This window comes from Phyllostomus discolor, chromosome 1 (assembly GCF_004126475.2).
Source record: "Phyllostomus discolor isolate MPI-MPIP mPhyDis1 chromosome 1, mPhyDis1.pri.v3, whole genome shotgun sequence".
NCBI lineage: Eukaryota > Metazoa > Chordata > Mammalia > Chiroptera > Phyllostomidae > Phyllostomus > Phyllostomus discolor.
Genome location: NC_040903.2, coordinates 41,830,394 through 41,858,348, shown reverse-complemented (window position 1 = coordinate 41,858,348; position 27,955 = coordinate 41,830,394). Strand labels below are relative to the sequence as shown.

The window sequence follows — 27,955 nt, the reverse complement described above, 5'->3', positions numbered from 1 at the left end:
GCCAGAGGCACCTGTGTAACAAATGACCGAGTGATTTTCTAAGGGTTTATTTTACTACTTTGACTTGGATTTCTAGCCAGGTTCTTGAAAACAGTCCCAATAGAATGGTTTATGTGTTCCCACTAATAAGTAAATTAACTCTCCTCACCAAAGGGTTTTGGGTCTCTCCAAAAGGAATAATCATTTCCTGGCCACCACCTCTTTCAGGGGGTTCCCTGAAGGGCACAGTCCAGACAGCTGGTGACTTCATAGTCTTGAGACTCATACACCAAGTGACTCAGGCATGCCTCTCCCACATCGTCTCCTGGGCAGCTCCACTGTAAGGCTTTGGACCCCGAGGTTATTCCACAAAGTGCTAGAAGCTCTTGAGTGCTACCCCGTACTTGTCTTCCAGACCCCTGGATCTTGGATGAGAGTAAAATTATTTTTAGTAAAATTCTGCTTGGCAAAATTTACCTCCCTGTTTCCAAGCTTCTCTTCTTCTACCATGCCTTATTGGTTACTGCTGTGGTTTAATTAGAACCAGTGTCCTACAGAGGAAAATGTTCCCAAATAGAAAAGAGGAGACTTAGGTGAGTTCAAGTAATTAGTACTTTTAATTTCTTGAGCAAGTCACTTTAGCCTTAATTTAAAATTGGGCATAATATTTATCATGTGAATTTTACAGAAATGTTGAGTGATATAAAGTATGCTAAAGCTCTTTAAAAGTTATAAAGTGCTATGTAAATGAAAACTATCATCATCATTATTACTGTTGTTAGGATAACCTATGTTTCACCCTTATTCCTTTATACCTCACCCTTTGCTCTCAAACCTGTTTGGAATAAGGTGGGGCCACCTTGAGTAAAGGACCACTCCCTACCTTTTCAGGGGCCCTTAGACTCCCAAGAACCACCCTCATGAGACTCTGATTACACTGTGCAGGTTTATCAAACAGAAAAAAACTCCTGACAATTGAGATAGCTCATCAGTTACTTATAAATTCTGTCTATACTTAACTGAAGTAATATAGTTATCCTCTGGCAGGTATTTTGACGCTGAAATGTGAGGGTGAGTAATAAAAACTGGAGACAAGAGCACTAGCTGGACAGAGATCCCTTGGTTACCCTGTAGACAGGAATCACCCAAATGAGTGTAACTTCTACATAGTGACTGGACTGCTTTGGTCAGAGCAGTTACTGCTTACATTTTCAAACCACATAATTTTGTTGCAGAGTGAGTCAGTCACAGTCGCTTCTTCAGTCAAGCCTGATAACAACAGCTAGCATTGAGTGAGAACTTACTATCCCTTTTGGTTCTCATTATATCTCTGGGGGAACCATCTGCATTTCACAAATTAATAAACTCAGCTCTAACAAATGAGGCAAGGTTACATGACTAATGAGTACCGAGGCATCCCATCTAAAAAGAATCCATCCTCTTTCCGCCACATATGCAGACTCTCTTCGGAGAGTTGGTGAGGCTTCTGTGACCAAAGTACTTTAGGAAAAATCTAATGTGAGAGAAATATTGCTTATTTTCTGCTCAAGACTTTGAGAGTTTGCTAAGAGACATGGAATATTGTGCAAAAATGCATGAAATAGTGTAACACTGCATCATCATCAAATACTTTCTTAGGAGCCCTACTCATAATAGTCCACAATATATGCAGTAACATGCAACCCAATAATAATAAGTTGGCAACTTTCAGGTTCTTTATTGCTCATGAGACAACAGCAACACTGAGAACTATATTACTGTGTGATAGATCACATACAGAACAGATTGTACAAATGAATGGTATATTGAAGAAACTATCTGGGCAATTAAAAGAAAGTGGAAGGATAAGACAAGAACCAATCTTTTCACTTGGCATCTCATAACCCCTTCCCTTAAAATTCAGTCTCTTCAGAAAACAGGTGTCAGTTTAATAAATTAACCAGAATTTTGGCTAAGCACTATTTTAAAAGTTACTATTTGATAAAAAGAAAAGCAGAGAAACACGGGCACAGAAATAAGCCATAAAAAAGGCAAAACGGGGTAGCAGGTGGGTAAGTAGGAACTTGTGAATGCTCTCTTATGATTGTTTCTATTTCTCAGTAAAATGGAACAAGGCCATTGGCTAGGGGTGAAGATGAAGGAGAAGGTATTAGAGATTTGAGAAGTTAGGAAAAATAATTGTCTATTTCTTGTACTAGGGGAGAGTAACTCTATGAGGGCCAAATTAAGGTTAGTGGTCTTGCATATAAAATGAGACTCATCAGCATAGGCATAGTGAGCATTTTTTCCCCCAACTACATTTTTAAAAAGTAGTCCAATTATTTAGTGTTTCCCTTGATGATTTCTTTGTGTATGAACACAAAGTAGCTATAAAGTTGTATTTAACCAGGGTTGGAGTTTTACTGCATGACTATGGCTAAGAGAAAGAGGATTATAGGATTGGGGGTATATGCCAGGGGATGAGTGTAATGAGGGACCCTGGGATTTACTCTGGGGAAGAGAGCAGTGCAAACAAGAGGGTGGTGGGAGACAGTAAAACAATGACAGGATCATTCATCCCAGCAGGACTGAAGTCAGGTGCAAAGGCAGTGGACTGGAAAAATGAGTGCCGGTAGTTGAAGAGCTGGATAATTAAAATTCACATCACAAAGAAATTGAAGTTGTTGGTAGAGATAGAGAGTAGGAGTATGAGAGTGGGCCACTGAAGTAGACAGAAGAACAAAGTCATGGGCACAAATAATCGGAAGAGAAAGTAGAATGTGACCAATACAACAAAATAGACAGCAAAAAGCACCATAGGAAACCTGAGGGCAGCTGCTAACTGGGGTGGGAGAGCTGCCAGAGGAACTGCCTGCCCTGAAAGGAGGGAGAAGGCATTAGGCAGCACCGTAAAAGGCTTCCAGAGAAATGGAAATGACAGCAGCTGGGGAAAAGGAGATTAGAGTTATGGGGGGCGGGAGAACATTTTAGGCAGAGAGTATGTTGTAAGCAAAACTGGGGTGAATGTAAGGAGCAGAACACATGTGAGGGCAAGTACTATACATTAAGAGACCAAAAGTAAGTTAAACATAACAAGGAAAGGCCCTCCTTTTTAAAATGTAAAATATATCATGTCCTTCTCATACTTAAAATTGGATTCCTATAACCCTTAGAATTAATAATACCTTGCCACGGTCTTCAGGAATGATAAAATGTTTGAAAATGTATTTTGAAGATGGCTGTACAACTTTGTAATATACTGAGTCATTGAATGATATACTTTAAATGAGTGAAATAGACGTATGTTAATTATATATCAGTATAGCTTCTTAAAGAAAGAAAGGAAGGAAAGAGAGAACAGGAAGGCAGGAAGAAAGGCAGTAAGGAAACACCAAAAGTCTCTGGAAGCTCAAATGTGTGTTTGAATCAAAAGTAAAGTCTCCTGACAGTACTGTTCATTGAAGCTATGAAAGTCACCTACCTGTCATTATCCTCCCCTCTTGGCACTCATGTGACATCTCCAGCAGAATCAAATAGTTCTTTCACTGTTTCTTTCTTGCTCACGAAAGGCCTTGTTTAACTTTCTTTTCACATTCCAAATTTTATTTTTTAAATAAAAACTATTTCCCAACTGTCAGATACAGTAGCATTAGGACTTGTTCAGTAGAAAGGATTTGTAGCTCATACATTTTTGCATGTATTAACATTCAAAACAAGTCCTACTTTCTTGTAGAGGTCAGAATTTGTTGTTAAATACCAATAGGAGGGAGAAAGATAATTAAGGATAAGTGATGGTTAGTGGAAAACATTAGTAAGGAAAAAAAATAGGAAAACGTACCAACAAAACTGAAGCAATATTGGCCAAAGTGGATGTGAAGTACTGCTCTGGACACTCACCTTTCTTTCATTGCCCAGGTCAATAGTATCCACATTCTTTTTGATCCTCAAGGGTTTTAAGTACCTCGGGACTCTTAAAATGTCCTTTAAAGAACAGCTTCTCATGGAACTTCACTGTGCAAATTCACGTGAATGAACAGACATTTGAAGAATAGCATTCGTTGAACTTGAGTATTTCCTTTGAACTCTTCAACAATTAAAATGTCAGTTATTTTCATTGTATTTTAATTATGATGTCACTAATGAAACATGTTTTTCTTATCTGCATAATGTGGGATTTTAGGCAAAACACACACAGCTTGTCAGAACATGAAATGTAAAAGGAAGCACAAATGTTTTTCTAATCTTTTGCACAGTTTTTAGTTTCCCTACTCACAACACAGATTTTACAAAAGTCTCCTCATATGTGGTGGCACAATTAAAGTGATCATCATCATCATTGCTAAGCCACTGTTATTGTGAAAAATAACATCACCACCTACTGAAATTTTCATAATAACATATTGCTTCCAGAGTTCTTCTATCTTCCCTAGGCAGTGAATTAAAACCCTACTACTTGATTCACCCATCTTATATTGTCTTAAATTTCTCCATATCAATTACTGTTGTCCCATAACTTTTTCCCAGTAGATGCTCCAGAATATGCTCACTATATGATACCTACTTCTGAACCCTGTCATTACTCTTGAAAACTCTGGTGGCCCCCCTTCCCCTAAGCTTAGAATGCTCCTTGGAGGTTAGCAGAGCTTTGCTAGGCTACCCCACTGCTTCCCAACCTGTGCATAGATTGTACTCAGTGTTGCCCCTCAAATTTCAAGGTCCTGGGCACCAGTTTCCACCCTTTCTTTCAAGAGCAGCATGTCTACCATCCAGCACACACTTTCCATCAGCTCCCTCCACTCCATCACACACTCCTTAGTATCCTTTCTCTGCTGCTTTTGATAATAAAATAAACAAAACTCATAAGTCCTCACCATGTTTTAGTTACTATTCTAAGTGCTCTTACATATATGAATTCATTTGTCTTTGCAAGAATGTGTAATACCCACAATGTGTGTATTATTGGTCCCATTTTATAGATCAGGGAGCTGAGACACAAAGAGGTTGAATGACTGCCAATGTCTCATGGTGATGCAGCTGAGCAGAAACTCAGGTCAGCTGGCTGCAGAAACCATACTCTTAACCACTACGCAGAACACCCTCTTTCAGAGACCATGAACTCTTCAAATCCTGTGGCCATGTATATGGCAGAAGGAAATCCTTTTAGTTCTCATCCCTGAATCATTGAGTGACAATAGTTGGTAATATAAAGCACTTGAAAAAGCATGAGGGAAAATAACAGGTGTCGGGAGAGCTATCTAAAGGACAAGGACCTGAAGATGTACCTTGGTAAAAGATTGTTTACTGAAAGAAAACGGCTGACATTGAAAAGAGCAAGAAGAGTTCATTCCATTCTGTTGAAGTAAAAAAAGTACCTCCCCATTAAACAGTGTGGGTAATGAGCCACTCAAAATATAGACAAAGATAGGGGAGGGATTAAAAGGAAGACATTCTTTGAGACACTTTTTAACTCTTCGTAATGGATTTTCTAGACTGACCTGCTGAGTAGGTAGCTGTTATCACTGCTCATCTTTGTTTTGGCAGGAATACCTCAAAGATGAGGTCACTTATATTTTTCTTTTGCTTGAATGTCAAGTTTCTGTAAGTCTATATTTTCCTGCACTACAATGAACATGATCTTCTATTAATAAAAGGATTAATAAAGCTGATGAATATGTTTATCAGCTCTTGCCTGTGCCCCAGTGGGATCCCAGCTTTTCTAAAGATACTTCAGATATTTGTGGATTGTTTCGAGTGCTCTTGTCTTGCCACCAACCAAAGAGTAGCTGGCCAGAGTAATTTTATATCCTTCCAGAAACATAGCAGCACTCAGAATGAATACAACATGAGGTATTTATTAGAGCTCAGGTTATAGGTTCTGGGGTGGGGAAACTGCTTCTAGCTCCTTTGCCCAGATACAAGGATACAGGAGCATTTTTACTCCTTCCAGATTGTTGATGCCAAAAGGCACACCTCAGTCATATCTTTAATTATTTAGCAGGGGGCCTATATTTTCCACTTGAACACTACCAGCAGCCAATCCAGGGAGGTAATTCCTTCTTCTTTACTCCTGTGTGTACTTGTAACAGAAAAAGAGGCAGTTCCTTTAACTATCAGAACCATATTCCCATCCAGTTCTCTTGTGGGTTAGATATTCCTGGACAGCCCCTGTTGGTCTGTTCCTAGCCTGTCTCAATTTCATAATTATTCACACTTGGTCTTTAGGTTGTAGGCCCTGAAACTGGGGGAGAAGGGCTGTGTCACATTTTCCTGTTTCCACAAATGTGTGCTAAATGTCAAGCATCTGGATGCCTCTTTCATATTTTTTGCCATATTTGCATGCCACTGGTACGATTATTGCATTATCATTTTTCTTTAAATTGCTCATTATTTGTGCAACTAAATATGGCCTTATTCTATGAAATATTATCTATCAAAATCACAGGTTTGAATCTTGTAACTCTATGAAATAGATATTCGTCATACATCACCACTGGTTCTCACGCCACAGAGTTCCTGGCTTCAATGTCCTGAGCTATCTTTGTTTGTTCATTATATAAATGATATTTTTTGTTGTATTTATTAGTTCTTCCTCATTGTTCTCTATTGTTTTCTTCTATGTTTCCTGTTTTAGATGCTCTTTGTATGTATTGCAGATTACTTGTTTTATAAACAGGGATTATGAGTTTAAGTACAGAAGTGTGAAGAAAGCCCTAAGAGCTCAAATCCTCATTCCAGATTCTCCAGTATCCAACTTTGAGCCTCTGTTTGTTCAGGCTAGAATGAGAGGAGTGGCCCACATGCCCTCACTCCATTAGGCTCATGGTGATTTGAACACATGAACCAAATGTCTGGTATTTGTTTATTTACAAAGAAAAACTATTTCAGTACATTTAGTTACTGGACTGGGATATATACAAAACAATAGCCACTACAGTATAATTCTGACTTTTAAAAATCAAGATATAAAATCAAACATCAATGAGTTTTTATTGACAGTATTTTTTCTATATTTTTATAGAAAATATATTTAAATGCTACCAAATGCAGTATGAGCTAACCATGAATTCAAAAAAATTCTATGCCAAAAACTATGTGAAAGTGAGATTCTAGTGTTTAAATTCATAAAACACAACTTTCTCTCAAAAGGCCACCAATACGAGGGAGAAGAAAAAATTCCTTGAAACCATGGATGATTGCCCTTATCATTACAGCTGTTGTGTTGACTCTAGCAATAATCATCAGTCTCCTGGTGTATTTTTTGGCATTTGGTAAGAATCTATCTCATTGTATTTTTTTATATTTAAAGGTTTAAATATTCAATTATTTCAAAATTTTAATATTTCCTAATGTTTTAGAATACAATTTTCACTGCAGCAAGGATTTTCATGAGTACATACAAACTGCATAATGTAATGTTGATTTGCATAAATTTATCAACAGTTCAGAAATTTATAATTCTTTATGTACAAAAAATTGCTTCTAGCATTAAAATTTGACTTGGTTCATATAAGATTATCTCTTGATCAATGCCATAGATTTACATCCTATGTTATTGTATGGTTTAATATTACTCAGTGCACTGAGAATAAAATATTGATTTTACCAGCAATTCTAACTTTGAGGTGCACTTGTGTCAGGACACAACTGAAAACTACAGGACTGAGAATGTGTGGTCTTAAAAAGGAAGAGGGAGGTATTGGCTGCAGCTATTGAATGTTTGACTCTCAGGAGTTTACAATTATAAGACACTTTTGCACACCATCCCCTCCATTTGTCTTACTTATATAACTCATGTGAACTAAAGAGAAACCATGCATTTTTCCCTTCCAGATCAAACGGTACACTATTACCAAACCTCCTTCCAGATCCCCAGTATTAAATATAATCCTGATTTTTCAGTAGAACACTCAAAAATTAGGACTGACCTGAAACAAAAAATCAGTGAAGAGGTAAGTCTAAGTTTTTCTGGATCGTTCCTACTCTGACAATACTGTTGGGAAGAAGGGGGATAAAAGAAAGTGAGAGGCAAGTTGAGAACACACCAAACTACACACTTATGCTGGGTTTTCTGGATAAAATACAGAATGCCCAGTTATATTTTAATTTTACATCTTCCCCAAACTATATGTCACTCAATATTTAAAACATGCTTTTACTAAAAAAGTAGTTTATTATTTATCTGAAATTAAAGGTTAACTGTATTTTTATTTGGTGATCCTGGCAACTCTAACCAACATCATCTCAGGTACACTGGAAAAAGGATAATTGCACCAAAGACTGAACAACACAAGCTTATTAGGACAATAAATGGCTTAAATACAAAAAAAGTATCTTAATCATTCATTGAATAACTCAATCATTGAGGCACAGACAATCTTACCGTATATCAGTTATTGCACACCTACTATGTATGTGTGACCCTAATACATTTCCTGAAAACTGGAGCACAGAAACACACAGACTTCAACTGAAGACTTCAGTTATATACACTGCTTCTACTGCGTGTTGACCAAAGGCGAAAGATTATTCTTGCCATGTTCAGAAACATTTCTTCAGCCATTTCCCAACCAAAAGCAGAAGGTGATGAAATGAGTTGAAGGATGCTACAAAGTGGAATTGGCAGAACATAGACTATTTTGTTACAAGAAGAAATCTATTGAATTAAAGACAGCCTAAGCTTTGAAGTCAGAACATCTAGATTCCTATCCCAGCTTTACCCTTTGCCAGCTTTTCAACATTGGGAAAGCTACCTGACCCCTGAAGGTTTCCACTATGAAATAAGGATAATCACACTGACCTCTGAATTAGTCTGAGAATCAGTTTATGTTGGAAATAAAAAGTATGAAAAGTAATGTCTGAATGAACATTAACATCTGTTTCTAGTGCCCTCATGGAGCTTTTCACACACCTCTGCTAGAGCCCTTACCACTTTGTGACGTCATTATTATTTCATATGTCTAGGCCCCTCTGGATTTGTGAGAGGTGAAGTCTTTGTATTCTTACAGTTCTAGTGCCTGTCACAGCATTTGCCCCATGGTAGGATAATAAAAGTACTCACCAGAGAGATGATGAGGAAATAAATGAGTTCACTAGGATAGGACTTTTCCTCTAGAGTATAAATGGTGACAATGTCAAGATAAGAAGTATCATATTTAGAAGCACAGTAACTGAGACCAGGAATTGGCAATGTTTTCTGTAAATGCCAGACAGTAAATATTTTCAGGCTTTGCAGGCTGTTTGGCTTCTCTGAAGTTCCAATCTGTCGTTGTAGTGCCTCCGCAGCCACAGAGGACACAGCCACAAATGACCGTGGCTGTGGTTCAATAAAACTTTATTGAGGACACTGAAAGTTGAATTTTGTAAAATCTTTAGGTGTCAAAAAACATTATTCCTTTTTTTTTCCGACTACCAAAATAATGTGAAGACTACTCTTAGGTGATGGGCACACAAAAACAAATGCTGGCTACATTTGTCCTATAGGCTATAATTTGCTGATACCTGAGTTGGACTGTGAGTTTCAGTTCTAGCAAACATTTTCCTGGAAGAGATGACCCAAACCAGTACCTAAAATGAAATTTAGAGACATCTTGTGAAATTCAATACTCCAGACTGTTTATATGCTTAATTGCCATGGGCAATAATGGTTCATAAAGTTGTGATTTAAAGGGAAACAATAAAAAAAATTGAAAAGAGAATGGAAGTAGATAGGCACAGAATTTGTAATAAAATATATAAAATCTGGAAGTACATATACCAAAATATAAATAGCATGTTTTCTACAGTGATTTTAAATTATTTTAATACTTTTCATTAAATGTTTCTGTATTGCTAGCTTTTTATAACTTTTTTAACAATGGATATGCATTAGTTTTGTCATATAAATGGACATGTGTGGTATATAAAATGATTTCATTAAAAAACAAATTATTCTTCATAGGAGAAAAACAGATGGTCATTGATTTTTGAATAACTATTAATTTCTCAATAAACTTATGTTCACCAACCTATGTAATATGATATAACATGACACCCTATCAGAATAAATTTTACAACCAAATCAGATGAATGAAAAGTATGTGCTCACCACACACCTAGTTTCACAGTCTGGCAGTTCTTCACTCCTGATTTGAGAAAACCATTACTGAGACTTGGGCTCACTTAATTTTGGTACATGATCCATCTATTTTCCCTGAAAAGCCAGACTGATGCTAATGAAAAGGTTTGTAAAACCACAAATTCTGTAACAAGCTATGACTTTAGTAAGAAATAATTTTCTGTAGGAATTTATACTACAGAGAAATTATCCCAGAGAAGTTTAAAATGACACATAAATAGCATAGTCTTATTTAAGTAATTATTTTATGATTTTTATTGAGTGTATTTATTTTAAAAACATACTCCATAAATATATATTCCTTTTCCCATTTACCACAGGATAAAAATATGCCCTAAAAAGTTTTAGTAAAGCCTAAAAAATTGATTTCTTAATCATCTCCATGAGAATAACTGAGCTTCAGTGATAGTGGGTTTTAAGTCCATATATACCAAGTTTTCAAAGAAATGATCTTATACCTCAAACTCTATATTTTATACTGACTATTGAAATATTTCAATTAATTTAACTCTCTATCAGCCATCTTTACCATGGTACAAGTTGTTCAACTATCACCATCTAATTTCAAAGATGACCTTTATGATAAGAGGATTATGCCCAAATAGTTAAGTATAAACAAACTTACAATTAAATGCTTTTTGAATCACTGCATGTTTTATACAAACTCTTTTGTGATGCATTCAAATGTGTGAAAATCATATTTAGCAAAGTTCTATACTGTTTTTTTTCTTTTCTCAGATAGATAATATATTCCAAAGTTCCAGTTTAAATCATCATTACATCAAGTCTCATGCTATCAACTTCAGGTAATTGTAACTAATCAATTTGTATAATAAAAAGGCAATTTTGTATTATTTAGTTATTCAATTATTTGCTTTGTGGTCAGGATCCAAAAATTTTAGATATGTCAAGAGCAAAAATAAATTAATATTAATACATTTAATTGTTACCCCTCCTGTATATACCTATAGGAAGAGGCTTCCTTAACTAGATAGAGATGAAATATATTCTACTGGTTGTCCTTTTAAAGACCTGCATTTCAGTTAAAGATTTTCATAATCATTAAATAAAGTTACCTAATTTTTAAATTTTACTTAAATTTTAAACATAAAAAGATATTATAATTTTTTAAAAATGCAGAAAAAATATATGTAGACAGAGTTGATGAATTTAACAGGTGCTTTTGATGTATTTTTCCAGAAAGAAAATGCTAGAACTCTCTGTTACAACTCTTAGTTCTTACCTTCCTGAACATGATTGAGCGATACAAGCAGGAAATAATTAATATATTAACACCTATATGATACATGAAAGGGAATAAATCCATGATAATAAAGTATATAAAATATTTATGTAGTATTTTTTGATGACATAACTAATGTTTAAATAATAAGGTATAAAATAATAATATGGCTACAACCTCTTTCATTTATTCTGGTGTTTTTGTTTTCCAGGTCAAGTAATGATGGTTTGGAAACAGATGTATTACTTAAATTTCAATTTGTTTCTAACAACGCAGACACAATAAAGAGACAAGCTGCTGACATTTTATATCAGAAGTTAAAATTAAATGAAAGCTTCTTGAGGATAGATACATTACCTTATCTTACAGGTAAGAAATACCATTTTTCTTTCATTGTTTTAGTCAATTATTTTAACTATCTTCTCAGCTATGAAAAAAAGATTCTTTATTTCACCACAAAACGAAACCTCTTTTCATTTTTAAGTCTCTCATTTACTCGATAATAAACAAAACCACACACAAGCAACACCAAGACATCTTCCTTTGGTGGTTAATATGAAAATAACTATGAAAGAATAATTATATGATAACAGAAATATACTAGTATTTCCTACTTTTCTAAAGGAGAGATCTTAGTGTAATCATTGGAATTAATTAAGCACAGATATGATAAAAACCTGCGCTCTACTACCGTGCCATGACAAGGCTCCCTTGTGTCACCTCATTGTAGCCATGTCCATGCCCTCTGCCTGTCTGTAGCCCAAGGCAGCCACTCATCCATTCTCTAGCTATGGAATTATATTATTTCATGAATGTTACATAAATGGAATCATACCCTTTATATCCTTTGAGACTGACCTTTTGGCTTAGCATAATTTTCTTGAAGTTTATGCATGTTTTTGTGTGCATCCATAGTTTTTTGTTTTGTTTGTGCCAAGTAGTATCAATCACATAGTACTGTAGTTTGTTTAATGCCTTATCTATTAAAGACCATTTGGGTAATTTCAAGATTTTGGCTACTACAATGAAGCTGCTATTTGTGTACAAGTTCCTACATGAAAATAAGTCTCCATTCCTCTAGGTCAAATGCCCGAGAATACAGTTGCTGTGTTGCTTGGTAAATCTATTCTTTTTAATTTTGAAAGAAACTAACAAACTGCTTTCTAGAGTACCATGTTGCTTCCTTCCCCTATAGGTACCAGCAATGTATGAGTAACCCAGTTTATTTGCATCCTTGCTAGAATTTAGCATAATCACTACTTTTCATCTTAGGCTTTTTGATAGATAGATATTTCATTGTAGCTTTAATTTGCATTTCTTCAATAGCTAATAATAAGGAACATCTTTTTATGTGCTTATTTTTTATCTGTATATCCTCTTTGATGAAGTGTCTGTGCAACTTTTTTCTATTGAGTTGTTTTCTATTTTTTTCATTTTTATTGTTGTTCAAGGTCAGTTGTCTCCATTTCAGCCCCACCTCTCCCCCCCATCCCAGCCATCCCCACCTCCCACCCTTGTTTGAGAGTTTCATATATGCTCTAGATATATGGCCTTTGTCAGATATGTGATTTGCAAATATTTTCTACTGGTATATTATTTGCCTTCTCATACTGTAAAGAATCTCTCACAGAGCAAAAGTTTTGAATTTTGATGACACCAATTATTCAAACTTCCCTCTTATAGATAGGGCTTTGGGTAGTAAATCTAACTTTTCCCCTGGTTTTGTGTCTCTGACAATTTCTTCCTATATTCTTTTATATGTTGCGCGTGGGTCACCGGCCAGCAGTGACCACGGAACGCTGTGGATGGCTCGCCGAAAAACACAAGAGAAACAAACATATACAGAGACAAACTAGTTTCTGTGGGAAAGTAGGGACAGAATGGCCAGCCCCCCTAGTGGGGGAGGGCCCTGATTTACCGTCCATACATGCTTTTATTGGGCTCATTTTGCATAATAATTCAGGTAAAGTACAGTACTTATCAGGGGGAAGTAAGGAACCATAGAAAACAAGGAACTCTGCTGGTCTATTGAGTGGGGGTCAAAGAGCTGTAAGACTTTGAGGAACAAACTTCCTCCTTGGACCCCTCTCTTTCAGCTGAGAGCATTTGAAACAAAGAAGGTTTCACAGTAATTTACATGTTCTTTCTTAGGCCTGATCACCCAGGGAATCCGCCCCTTTTCAGCACAGAGCTGCACCACCCTGTCATTGTTTCAGGCTTAGGTGGGAACTAAGGCAATAAGGAGATTTTCTCCCAGACGATGAGAACTCAGGCTCTGTCAAAGCCGAGGAGCAAGGGTCCGTCACCCTCTTTGGCTGCAGCCCCCAAAGTCCTTCTTTTGGGGGGCCTCCCAAAGTGATCGTGCCTGGCTTAGGTCATTCCCCCCGTGGGGAATCTTACCCGTCTTTGGCTAACCGACCAAGCTTTTTGGGGTTCAGCAGCAGAAGCAGCATTCCTGCCAGGGAGATAAGCCCTTGTCTCCTTGCTGGCTTATGGTTCCAAGGGCGTTCCCTCAGCCTTAGCCTAGGCGGGGGTTTCAGCTTCTGATACCAGTCAGGGCGGTTCCCAACATTTATATGTTTATAATTTTACATTATTTTACTTATATCTTTTATATATTTATATTTATTTTTATACATGTTAATAGTTTTGTATAACATATGATCTCTAAGCCATTTTGAGCTAAATTTTGTATAAGCCGTGAAGTGTAGGTAGAGGCTCACTTTTTTGCGAATGCGTGCCCAATTGCTTCAGCACTGTTCATTGCAAAGGCTGTCTGTCCTTGATTGAATTCCATTTCCCCTGTTGTCAAAAATTACTTGGGCATTTTTGTGTAGATTTATTTTGAGTTTTTTCTTCTGTTTCATTGATTTGCCTATCCTTTCATCAGGATCTTGCCTTCTTGATTACTGTAGCTATATAGCAAGTCTTAGCATTGAGGAAAATGCTTCCACCCACTTTATTATTCTTTATCAAAACTACCCTGGCCAGTGTGGCTCACTTGGTTAGAAAGCCCTCCTCTAGAATGAAATCTCATGAGTTCAATTCCTGGTGAGGGCAATATATCTTGGTTGTCAGTTCTGTCTTTGATTAAGGCACATACAAGACACAATTGATCAAGGTTTCTCTCTCATATTGATGTTTTTCTCCCTCTCTTTCCCTTCTCTCTCTCTAAAAAAAACAATAAGCATGTCCTTGGGTGAAGATTTTAAAAAACTGTATTGAATACTCTGACTCCTTTCTATATAAATTTTACAATAATTTTGTCTGGGTCTACTAAGAAACCAGCTGTGATTTTGATAGAATTTTTTTCTAAACTTATAGAATAATTTGAGAATAATTAGCATTTTTACTATGTTGAGTAACTTCTTTTGTACAAATGTTACAATATTTTGTTACAATATTTTGTAACTTTTAGTATACAAATTCTGCACACTTTCATTATAGTTAAAAGTGAATATTTTGTTTTCCATGGGGCAATTATTAATGTACTTTTTAATTTTTTCCTTTTTTGGCAATATTCAAGACTTTTTAAAAAATTCTTTATTTTTTAATCTTTATTGTATTTTTTATTACCATTTAGTTCCCTTATGTCCCTTTCCCCCACCAATCACCACACTGTTGTCCATGCACATGAGTCCTTTTTCCTTTTTGCTCAGTCTCTCTACCCCCTACCTTCCCTCCACCCATTAGCTGTCATCCTGCTCCCTACTTATGAGTTTGTCTCCATTTGCCTTGTTAGTTCAGTTTGTTATTAGATTCCATAGATGAGTGAAATCATATGGTATTTGTCTTTCTCTGACTGGCTTATTTCATTTAGACTAATGTTCTCCAGGTCTATCCACACTACCACAAAGGGCAAACTTTTATTTTTTTTATGACTGAGTAGTACTCCATTGGGTAAATGTTCCACAGTTGTTTTATAAACTCTTCTACTGATGGACCTACTTTACTTGGGCTACTTCTTGGGTGATTGTAAATAACACTGTAATGAACATAGGGGTGCTTATATTCTTTCAAATTAGTATTTTGGGTTCCTTCAGACATATTCCCAGAAGGATAGCTGGGTCAAAAGGCAGATTCATTTTTAAATTTTTGAGGTATCTCTATACTGCTTTCCATAATGGTTGTACCAGTCTGCATTCCCACCAACAGTGCAAAAGCATTCCCTTTTGTCCACATCTTCACCAGCACACTTATTTGTTGTTTTATTGATGGTAGCCATTCTGACAGGTATGAGATGATATCTCATTGTGGTTTTAATTTGAATTTCTTCAGTGATTAATGACTTTGAGCATCTTTTCATATGTCTGCTGGCCATCTGTATGTCCTTGGAGCAGTGTCTATTCAGGTCCTGAATAGACATTTGCCCATTTTTAATAGGGTTGTTTTTGGAGTTGAGCTTTGTAAGTTCTTTATAAATTTTGGATATTAACCCCTTAGTAGATGTACTGGCAAATATGTTCTCCCATTCTGTGGGAGAAACAGCCAACCTGTTTAGATTTAAAGTTTTGATTCTCACTTACTTTTGTCATTTTGATAACAATTTAGTTTTCAGAGTCCTTACAGTGCTATTCTTGTTTTCTGAGGTTTCCTCTTAATCCTGCTGCTGGTACCATGTGTGGAAATAGAACATGATTCTCTGGGCTGCCTTCTATCCCTGGACCACACACTGTGGAGGCATACAATGAGCCTGAACCTACTTATGTTGGTTGGTGGATGCAGGTTGATATTGTTACTGTGGGTATATCAGTCTGCCAGTTGGGGGCCTGGTTGGGAAGTGAACGTTGGGATGATCAGGGACTTCTGCTGTCATTGATGTTACTACTGCTAGCAGAATGGATGGCCAGTCCTGGGTTGTAAAGCAGAAGTTTTGGGCTCCCCACTAAGTCTCTGTTGTGCTTCTTCTTTCCTTGGATTTGGATGGAGAGTAAAACATTCCTCTTGGGACTTTTTGTTTATGCCTCTCAGTGATTCCAGATTGCAGGCCTCTCTCAGTCTCCAGTCCAAAGTATATGTGAGAACAGGAGAAAACCAAGGAAACCCACCATATTGTCTTTCCTGAAATTGTGAAGTGTCTAGTCATTCTGCCTTTTTTCCTTCCAGCTTCCAGAGTTCTTTTCTTTTTATCTGATGAGTAATCTTTAGAGTAGTTAGTTATTTGTATGCTGCAGGTAGAATCATCTATTGGATAATGTTCACATGTGAGATATAGCATCATCATAGAGGTTCATCAATAGTTTCTTCATATATATGAGCCTGGGTTAAAATTAGCTGTGAACCAACCATAATTTCAGCTCTCTCTCACTGATCCATAACATGAAGAAGGTGACATTGAACTATAACTGACCTTACAGTGAAATGGTTACAGGACAAGCTTTTGGCCACAAGAACTATTTAAGTCATGTCTTTAATTTGGCTGGTAATATTATTGTGAAGATATAATAACTAAGTAATGTGAAATGTTTGTCACAATCCCTGGCATATAATAATAAGTTATTAGTTGTCATTACTGCCCATCTATTCATTCAGTAACTATTTATTGAGAATCTATCTTTGCCAAGAACTAAATTCTCCCTTCTCACAGAGCACACATTCTAACTGGGGTAAGAAAGATAGTGATCCTATAAGCAAGACAATATCCAATAATATGAAATTTTATGCAAAGAATAGAAGGAAAATTTAGATTTGGTTGGCATGGAAGGTCTCTTTGAGGAGAAGAGTTAAAGCTGTGCTCTAAATGACAATGGGGAGCCAACACACACGCACACACGCAAACACGTGCGCACACACACACAAGGCCAAGGGAAGAACATTCCTGGCAGAAGGGGCAGCTAGAACAAAGAAAAGGCAGAAACACCTGGGCACAATAAAAAAGCAGGAAGATCAAGTTGGCAAATGGGTTGGCTAAAAGCAAGAGTAGTTCAACATACAAACAAAGACATAAATAGGGACTGTGGCATGCAGATCAGGTAGGAAGTTTGGGTTTACTCTAAAGGCCACAGGGGCCATTAAAGAAGTGTTATTGTTGGTAAAACTTAATTCTAAGGGACTTATTCTAATAAACTCCCTACCCATCATTATCTGCAGAAAAATTTGATAATCCTCTGCAGTGTCTGCCCTACATTAAAGGCTCATTAATTCGCAGGCTTACTGAAACGCTACAGTAGCTTTTGCTGTAACAAAGTGTGGTTCTAGGTCGCTCAGGGTACTATCTGGCATAAGAAAGAGTCCATCTTTCTTGTGGGGAACAGTGACTAATCACATTTTTTTCTATTTTACTTCATGAAAACATACCTAACTTATTTTGAGGATTCATTAGCACATTGGTGGATTTTGATTCCACAGGGAGCATCTGTGGACCAACCCTAGATTCCAGGTGTCTGAGATTCTTGAGCACTTTACAGTGAGACTGCCGTGCACATGAGGGCAGTGGAGAATGGTAACCAACGTATGGTAGAGCACGTAAAAATATTCTTAGACCCTCTTCTGTTTCACTTATATTTTAATAAATTGGTATGGCATTAATTAATTACATGCTGTTCTCTCGGCCAATGTTTTTATAATCATGAACCAGTGTTTTCCTGGAGTCTGTGTGTAGTAGTCAGTGAAGACTATAATAAATTTCTAAGCCTCTTCTTTTTGTAGGATTTTATTCTATTGCCTTTAAACTAAACCAGAAATATTCATGTCATATAAGTACAATGCTTTAAGTTATAATTGTTCCACTGTGGAGTGATCATCTTGTGTTGTCTTCCAGCTGTAAATGAAGCACAAGCAGAGCACCTTCTCAACAGTGGTAAGTTCAAGAACACCCCTGAGATGGTTATAAATCAAATAATAGAAATTAAAAACACTTGGGAGAGTTTCTTTACTCTCATGTTTACTATTGACATTTCCAAACATATGTAATATCTCTGAGTGGATACATGATTTAAGTCTCCTCAAGAGAAAATAATTACTACTAATAGTGAGGAATGTCATATGGACTCCTTGGAAATAAGTTGCTCTTCCTTACAGAAGATTTCACTGATGACTTCTTTAAAAATGCCTTCATTTTATCTTATTTCTTTTTATTTGGCTCACTTTAAGTAGAAAACCTTGCTTAGAAATGAATGATCCTCACTAACTTTAATATGTAAACTGTCACATTTATACTATAGTAATGTAATGGTTGTAATTTTAGACAAGTACTTTAATATAGTAAAAATAGCATTTTTCTGCAATAATTAGTGTACATTTAAAATCAAAGTTGTCAAATGTCACTGGGGTAAATGCTGCAGATAAATAAGAACATGATCCAAAAAATATATGTTTAAAAAATTGAGTGAAATTGCTTTAAATATATCAGGGATGGTGTTAAATATGTCATTTTTAAAGTTAATCTTTTTTTCAATGTGAATAATTATCATTCTATCATATAATTTTGATTAATTTTTAAGGCAAGGCAAACCTATGAATGTTTCCAACTTTATTATGTGCCAACATACTCACACACGTTTATAACTCTGGAAATAACCGTCTTATTGTCTTGTGACAGGTTGTGGTTTAGGGAGAGAGTCCCCGTCCATGGAAAAAATTGCTGCTGGTTATGTTGCCAAGAAAGCCGACTGGCCATGGCAAGCCAGCCTGCAAATGGATGGCGTGCATTTCTGTGGGGCATCTTTGATCAGTGAGGAGTGGCTCCTGACAGCTGCTCATTGCTTTGACACGTAAGTCCTCTGTCTGTACCAACAGATTTCATTTATTTTTCTCACCTTTACTTTCTATAGTACTTATCCATTTTTTCATTAGTCATCTTAGCCCCCCCCCCACCAATGGTACTGACGATTTTCCTGCAGGCTCAGGAGAAGTAACAATTACTGAATAGTAGAAAAAAGTAAACAGAATAGCTTCAGTTCTAATTGAATATATATACCCAGCAGCCTCAACTTTAGGAATAAGCCAACATTGTCAAAATGTAAACACACCAGTTTTCCGGATCTATATTGTAGATTTTTTAAAAATTCTGCTAATAATGTCCCAGTTCACAAATTTACATCTGATTATCCCACATGAATATCTTTGGTCTCTACTTTGATTATTTATATCCTCATTGAAGATTTAACATATGGAACCTTGGAAACAATGAAGCCTCTAGGGAAATTCATATAAAATGGGAAAATATTCTGGATAAAATGTTAACCTAAAAGAAATGATGAGAAAAGAATTGAAGAATTTATCTATTTTGCTTCAGATTTTACCATCTCCTTCTCTCCCTCTCCCCCCACTTGCTCTCTCTGTTCTTTTCTCTCTATAACCATATACATATATATGTACAAAAATGTATATGTATAACTATGCATGGATATGAGTGTATATGTGTGTATATCTTTAATTTTTATTTATTTACATTTTCTTCAACATAGCAATAACATACACACATTGTTTCCTTTAAAAAGCATACAAACTGTGCCTGTGGGAGAGTAATTAGAGCTACATTAGAAGGGTGGGGGATTTGTCATCCGCTAAATGAACACAAAGCAGAGCTAGGGGAGAAGCCTCAGATGAGAAGCTGGGAGGATCCCAATCAACTATCATCTTAAACAATTTGCCCTTCTCCCACCCATGCTCATCCAGAGTCCCTCCCTGGTTACTTTAGATCAGAAATGAACCAACCATAATCCTTTCAATCTGTGATCAGTTACAAAAACCCCAAACTCTGGATGGCTAGTTTTGGAACAACTCTAAGCCCTCCACTAATGAGAAGAAAGGTGCAGTCAATTATCATTCATGAAAACTATGCTGCCCATAAGCATGATGACGACATCGCTGTGGTGAAGCTCTCCACCCCTGTCCTATTTTCCGAAGATGTGCACACGGTCTGTCTCCCAGATACTACTTTTGAAGTCTTGCCTGAGAGTAAAGTGTTTGTCACTGGATGGGGAGCATTTAAAGCAAATGGTGAGTATCTTAGTAAAAACACCCAAGCAAAAAGATAAAAACCTCCATCTGAATAGAGATATAAAATAAGTTACCAAATCAAAATATAGAAAATAAAAGGTGAAATCAATGGGTCCCATGAAACACATGGTGAAAACAACAAGCAAAAGCCTAGATATAGTGAATCATGAAAACTTTGGCTTAGATACTATTTCACAGTATCTATGTCTATTGTCTTCTTTATGGGCTTCTCAAAAACATAGTTACAATTTTCCATAGTTTTTTGATCCATTCATTTACTGATGGGCACCTAGGTTGCTTCCAACATTTGACTATTATAAATTGTGCTGCTATGAACATTGGGGTGCATAGGGTCTTATGGTACATTTACACAATGGAATTCTGTGCAGCAGAAAGAAAGAAGGAGCTCCTACCCTTTGCAACAGCATGGATGCAACTGGAAAGCATTATGCTAAGTGAAATAAGCCAGGCGGTGAAAGACAAATACCATATGATCTCACCTTTAGCAGGAACCTAAACAACAAAACAAAGAAACAAGCAAAATATAACCAAATACACTGAAATAGAGAACAGTATAAGTGTTCAGAGGGGAGAGGGGAGGGAATTTCAGGGGAATTTCAGGGGAAAAGGGGAAGGGTTTACAGGAACAAGTACAAAGGACACATGGATAAAAAACTAGGGTGAGTGAAAATGGGAGGGAGGAGAGGAGAGCTGGGTCAGTGGGCTGGGATGGTAGTAAAAGATAAAAAATTGTACTGCAACAACAATTAAAATAAAATAAAAAACCAAAAAAGTAGTTATAATTTTCTTTTCAAACAAAATTTTTCATAGGATTTTTCTTTTGTTGCTGTGTTTCATATATAGAGATTCTACATATGAGTTTTGCATGAGTCTTCAAGTACGTTATTTGTGAACAGTACTAACAATAAGCTTCTGTAATGTATCATAAATAAACAGCAATAGTCTTTGGTAAGCAATTTGAATAGCATTTCTAATGCTAAATATTACATGGGGTCATGTGATCCATGTGTCTATGAAACAGTTTTTGAATTTGAAAGTTTATAAAGCTAACAAGTAGATATTTCACTATAATTAGTAATAAATACACAATAAACCACAGATAGGCACTTAGATACTAATATGGGTCTCTCTTGGTTGCACTTTTTATATATGATTTAATCTGCCCTTGATTTTCTGATTCTCGTTCCAGGCTCTTATTATGAAGTTATATTCTTATTTATTTTTTGGCTCAAAGTATAGCTTTTATCTACTGAGTGTCCATCAGTTGAATTTCATAGGAGTCTGTTTTCCTTCAATATGTTCTTCAAAATTTTGACATGGGATCCAGGTTGATACACTGTTGTTATAACCTGAGAGTTCTTTTCCTTGTCTCTGGGAGTTCTGCCTTGTTCTATAGACAATGGAGATAAATACGAAGGGGAAGTAAATCGTTTGGGATTAGACAAACCACTTACTGATTAGAGTAGGAACATACAGCATCTACCAATAGGGCAGAACTATTGTACTTCCTCTAAAATCTAATTAAACTTAAGACCACCTCTCTCAAGAGTAGTAGTTTAGGAGTGACTTGTGACTTCATCATGAATTATTCAATGCCCAAGAATGTACAGATTACTGTGCACTGATTTCTCTGTTCCAACAAGTTGCATACTTTTCAGGAATAACCTTATGAAATTGTTAGGCATCAGACTAAGGTTTAGTATTAGATATTTGCTTATGTGTTTTTTCCCTGCAGTTTTAAACTGAAAAAAAAAAAAAACTACCCAGATTTTCTTTTTCTACCTTCCAATATTTATCCCATTGTATCTCATTGAAAATCTCACTACCAATTTGCATAACAAAAACTTTCTATTCTGGATAGTTTCTTCCTTGAATAGTGTATTGATATAAAATAGCTTATTATATTTATTATATTGTTAAGTGCTTAAGTTTACTTTTTAAAGTTTGAGTTTAAAGAAGTAAAAGCACTTACAATTTAAAACTAAGCACCCTATAACAATGAGCTAAAATAAAAATAGGCACATGGAAATTAAAAGTAGTTGGGGCACAGTTGATTAAAGCCTGTTAATACCTATACATTTCAAATGCTGATTAGAGACAGAAAAAGAGATAGTATTGAATATTGCTGACACACATACACAAATAAATAGTTTGTATTATTTAAAAAGCTATGTAGTACAGGGAAGAAGAAGCATAATTAGTAGGCATAAAATAGACGGGGAGAGAGGAAAAATGGTATAGGAAACAGACTACTCAAAGAACTTATATGTACAACCCATGGACATGAACTAAGCAGAGGGGAATGCTGGAGGGTTGGGGGGTACAGGGCAGAGTGGGGATAAAGGGGGGGAAATAGGAAAACTGTAATAGCATAATCAATAAACAATACTTTTTAAAAAAAAGCTGTGGGGAGAACAGCTGTGTGGAGGTGGTAAGCAGATTCACTGGGAGCATTTCAAGCAAACTCAGAGATGAAGTGAAGAGAAAATGGTCATTTAATGACCCTCCCATGCTTAAAAATGATGACTGAGATGAAAGATTCACTAGACCCCAGAGAATCTTTAATGACTATAGAGGAGTAAGACTTAGTTTATCAGCGAGATGGTCAGTCCTAGGTAAGTGAATGTACTGGTTTCAGAAATAGAGAATTAGGTTTATTTATGATGAATGACACAATTCCTAGTAACCTAGATTTTCTTTTCTAAAAGCTCTTGCTCTTACCATCCTTCATTAACATTAAAGTGCAGCTTTTAGACCATTAGGGTTTCAAATACATAACCTTATTTCTCCAATACCTTCCACTGATTGAAATCTAAATATGGGGCAAGGCATTATTATAACTTATTGTATTCATTATTTTTTAGCCCTCATAGTAAATATGTGAGATAGGTATTATTTTCTCCCTTTTTACAGTGAGTAGAATGGCATTTAGTAAGATTAAGTAGCCAAACAGCATGTAAATTGTTCAAAGTGTACAAACTCATATCTTCTCTCCTCAAAACCAGATTCCTTAGCACAGAATTACCCTGACCTGCTCCTCAGATTAATAGCCTTGTCCTCTTTCATCCTCTCAATTGTCTTTGAACCTGTTATAAACAGAGTATCATCTTTATATGAAGAACTAATACAGTCTTTAAAATAAAAGCTACTAAAAGGAAATGAGGAGAACAAACTGGCTAAAACTATAGTATGCACAATTAAATAATACTTTTCATATTATAACAAATCATAAATGTGTGGGTCATTAATGAAATGAAATATAGCTCTTATGTTGGTATTTGTTATTTACCTTGGTATTATTTTTGGATAGCAATTTGAGCTATTACCAAAGTAAATATGGCCTTTTTAATGAAGCAATAGTATTCCATCTGTTTAGTATTGAAGTTACTTCCTGAGAGTGAAGACACATTCTATATTGCTTTTCCTAAAAAATTCTCAACTTGCAATGAAGGCAAATTGCCAGGTAAATTAGGTTAACTGGCACAGATTATATTACATGGTGATTAATGCTCTGGGTTTAAATCTAATGTTGTCCCCATTTAGCTAGTGATCATAGCAAGGCACATAACTCTCTGAGCTTTGGTTTATTCATTGAAAAAGAGAATATTCATGTCTACCTTTAGTGGTTGTTACAAGAATTAAGATAGTGGAAGTAAATGTGACAAGAATGATACCTAACATGTAGAAAGTAAGAAGGCATCCAAGAAATACAATTTGATTCTGGGCACTGTCATCAAGCCCGGAGTCCCACAACTTCCAGACTATGTTTTGTCATTGGTCTGTGCTTTGCAAGACACAATTAACTATCATAAACAAGAATTTGGAAATTCTTTACCTATTTATGTATTTTTTTTCTTTAGGTCCCTTTCCCAATACTCTGAGGCAAGTTGAAATAGAGATCATAAGTAATGATATATGTAATCAAATTAATGTATATGGTGGTGCTGTGTCATCAGGAATGATATGTGCTGGATTCTTGTCAGGAAAACTCGATGCCTGTGAGGTAAGAATAGACTCAAATCCACAAAAGTTAATCTGATGAATAGAGATGACTTCACTGACCATAGATCAATGTCACTTAATGGAACTCCATACAATTAAGTCTTGGAGGAGAGACCAGAGTATAAAAACAAGATATGGGAGAACCATAAGAAATACTCCTATTATTGCCTTGATCCTCATTAGGGCTTTGATTAGAGAAAAGGTGTGGCAGCAGATAAGAGAAACTAAATCACATAATCATTGCTTCAAGCCATAGTTATAATTGATGGTTAGATATCTAATTCCTACAAGTTGTAAGCCACTGTGAGAAGGGATCAACAGATATCTCCATAGCCAATAGAATGTCATCCTATGAGTGCTTGAACCATTGACCTTAAATAGTCTACATGCAGATAGAATGACATGATTGAGGAAAAAAAAAACTGTCTAAACATTTAAAGCTCTTAAAGAGAATATCACATTTAAAGTCTGGCTATTTAAAGAGAAAAATAAATATCAAAATTAATAAAGATTTTATCTATAGCATTAGAAACTAGGTCCAAAATTTTCACAATTCTTCAAAGATTAAGAATAGCTTTGAGAGTTTCACACATATGAGCAATTTTCTTACATGCAAAGGTGCTAGCATTGATTTACCATTGGCTGTCTGTCATGTAATGGTAAACATTCACTCACTTTTTCATGTAAATTTTTGTGAATTACTGGGGCTATGGCAATTACTGAGGGAAGAAGCATAAACATTCAGAACAGCACAAGTCCACAAAGAATTTATAGTCTAATAATATAGCATAAAAGTAACTAAAAGCAATGAACAAGAGACAAGGATTTGGCTACATATTCTGGAATACAAAGTCTCCTTCTATTGGCTTTACTTCTTAAGAAGTGAAACAGCATGAGTGGTCCAAGATAAAAATGGATAACATGTCTTTCAAAGAGGAACACAGATACGTCTATAATTAGAACAGTTTCAAATCCACAACAATGAATCTGTTGAGTAGAGAGTTGTATTTGAGTTTGTAAGAGGGCAGATGCCCTCCCTGCATTAGTTCATGCTCTCTTCCTTCCTTCACCACTAGCATACTGAGAACCTGTATTAGGCTGTGGGACTACGGGAAAGGAATTAAGAAGGATAGGTTTTGGTAGGCCAGGGTTTTCACACTGGGTCCACAGTGCACTGAGGTGTACTGAGCAGCATGGTAAGGAAGGAGAACTAAAGGCACAAGACTGAGATACCATGTCTACTTTAAATGGGATTATTTCTCTTATTTAAAAAAGAAGTCTGTAAGGTGCTTGCTTCCACATAATACTTTTTTTAGAATGCATAGGTTCATTGCTAAAAGATGAAATTACAAGTCAGTTCTTCAAACCTATGGTTGGAGATATTAGGGAAGTCCTCAAGATTCACAACCTTCAAACCAGCTCACTAGGGCTAAGGATTCCACCTTAGTTTGGAAGCAAAATGATGTGTGCAATAAATGGTGTATACTGGCTCTGAGTGCCCTTTGCATACCTTCATCCTCTCAAACCTACTGCCAAACAGTGATGCAGTGTCTCGGACACCTTCCTATCAACTGGTGTGAGTAGAACAAAGAGAGAATTCAACTCAAAGCAAGAGATTTTTGCTATATAATAGACTTAGGAGAGGCTTTATTTAGTTGAAGCTTGAGGTTATCATTTATGTAGGAACTGAATGCCTAAACTCAGGTAAAGTTTTCACTCTCTCTTTAGATAAAGCAAAACTAAAAATCTATACAAGGATAAAACTGAAATATTAGTAGAGATAAGCAAAAAGCCAATTTGAATAAAGTAACAATTGGATTGTGCAATATGTTAGTGACATTTTGGTTGCCAGAGGGGAAGGTGGGTGGTGAGGTGATAAGCAAAAAACATGAAGGAGAATAAGAGGCACAAACTTCCAGTTATAAAATAAATCACAGTGATGTAACATACAGCATAAGGAATACAAACAACTAATACCACAATAATATCTAAATATATAAATGTTGAATATGTTATACCCCTAAACTTGAATTTTAAAAAATAACACTCCTTCAAGGCACTAAGAAACTTAGACCAAATGTGTTACTATGCTATGCTGCAATGTCCTGGTCCATTTCAAGCTATAATTTATATGAGATGCATTCCAATGTAGGGTAATACAAAGACATTAATAGAGATAAGCAGAGATAATATGATAAGCGCAATTATCATACTAATACTAAAAGTAAGTAAAAATAGAATTAATTTTACATACTTCAACATATTAATGTATTAGACATTTAGATGCTGATTAACTCATTCTTACACTCCTTTATCTATTATATTAACAATATTTTTTCTTCTTCTTTAGGGAGATTCTGGGGGACCTCTAGTTATAGCACGTGATACAGACATCTGGTATCTTATTGGAATAGTAAGCTGGGGAATAGACTGTGGAAAAGAAAACAAGCCTGGAATTTATACAAAAGTGACTCGTTATCGGGACTGGATTAAATCTAAAACTAACATCTAATGCAACAATCATCTACCTCCAAAATGTAAATGTCATGTGTGGTCTAGCAAATTGTGTCTAGAGTGTGCTGCCATATATTCTGTCTTCGAGTTCAAGATGCAACTAAGCATGATCTGACAACTTTCCCCTTAAACAAGAGGAAAAAGTAGGCTTTCTTCCACATAATCTGAAGTGTTGTGGCCATGAACATAAAAGATACTTATCAACTCCTCAAAAATCCAAGGTTGCTGCCAAGTGTCTCTGGTGACCACCTTCCTCACCTTTGTCCCTACGACACAACTTCTCATTTTAGAGTAATCCAGTAATTTAAACATTAAGTACCAAACGGCTAAGCATTCTCTGTGTTTTTCCCTGACAGAGCACACTGCTCTCATCTGACTCCACTGTTTTTACTTTCCTCATCATATGATTCTCATTAAAATCTATAGGCCCATATACTAGACAAATCAAGGTAATTAGTTTTGGCCAATGCTATCACAAAGGATGGAGGGGCACTAGATATGAAACTGGGACTTAAGAGGTAGCACTGCTGTGAGTCCTTCCCCCTGTGCCCTCAGATGCATATTTAACCTGTCTTTGAAACTTGGAAAGAGTTGTAATTTCTACTTACACCCAACAAAGCAGATTTTAATCTCTTTAAACAACTACACTGATTTTTACTTTGGAATGATAACTAAATCCTTGAATCACACAGCAGGAGAACTGAAAATATTGCCTAGCACCGGGTTTTGTTTTAAACTTGTAAAAATGTCATTTGAGGTTCAGAAAATAGAGTTTCTTGGCCTTTTCACTGGGTAGGAGTGAGAAGAAGAGGCAACGACTGGATGAAAAGGAGCAACTTTCCCTCAAAAAATGGGAGAAGTTCTAGTCTTGGTGTAAATTTACTTTTCAATTCTGTTTAATTATCTCCCAATGCAGTTTATTTTTTAAACAGTTTTTAAAATCAACTTCAGAACAATTAAGTAACCCATAGAATGAGAAGTCAATACAAAGATATTCACAAATAACTTACACCAGAAGCCAATAAAAAATTAGACATTTGTAGACAATTCAATACAAGATTTTGGGAAAGACCTTGTATAATATTTCAATTTTCTGTTAAAAAGTTAGCCATTCTTTGATGAGTGGTATTTGTAGATAATAGTCAAATAATCAAGAAAGC

The 27,955-nt window shown here is 35.9% G+C and overlaps 1 protein-coding gene across 1 annotated transcript in view; it reads left to right on the top strand.

Annotated features, from left to right (window-relative positions):
• Nucleotides 1–27,718, top strand: part of LOC114491857 (transmembrane protease serine 11G-like) — a 35,730-nt gene extending 8,012 nt beyond the window's left edge. The window contains exons 2-10 of the mRNA XM_028506188.2: nucleotides 7,105–7,226; nucleotides 7,789–7,907; nucleotides 10,811–10,878; nucleotides 11,527–11,684; nucleotides 18,076–18,114; nucleotides 18,856–19,027; nucleotides 19,999–20,258; nucleotides 24,140–24,282; nucleotides 26,632–27,718. Of these exons, the coding sequence (XP_028361989.2) occupies nucleotides 7,105–7,226; nucleotides 7,789–7,907; nucleotides 10,811–10,878; nucleotides 11,527–11,684; nucleotides 18,076–18,114; nucleotides 18,856–19,027; nucleotides 19,999–20,258; nucleotides 24,140–24,282; nucleotides 26,632–26,793 (1,243 nt within the window). The 3' untranslated portion in view covers nucleotides 26,794–27,718. The remainder of the gene's footprint in view (nucleotides 1–7,104; nucleotides 7,227–7,788; nucleotides 7,908–10,810; nucleotides 10,879–11,526; nucleotides 11,685–18,075; nucleotides 18,115–18,855; nucleotides 19,028–19,998; nucleotides 20,259–24,139; nucleotides 24,283–26,631) is intronic.
• The last annotated feature ends 237 nt before the right edge of the window (nucleotides 27,719–27,955 follow it).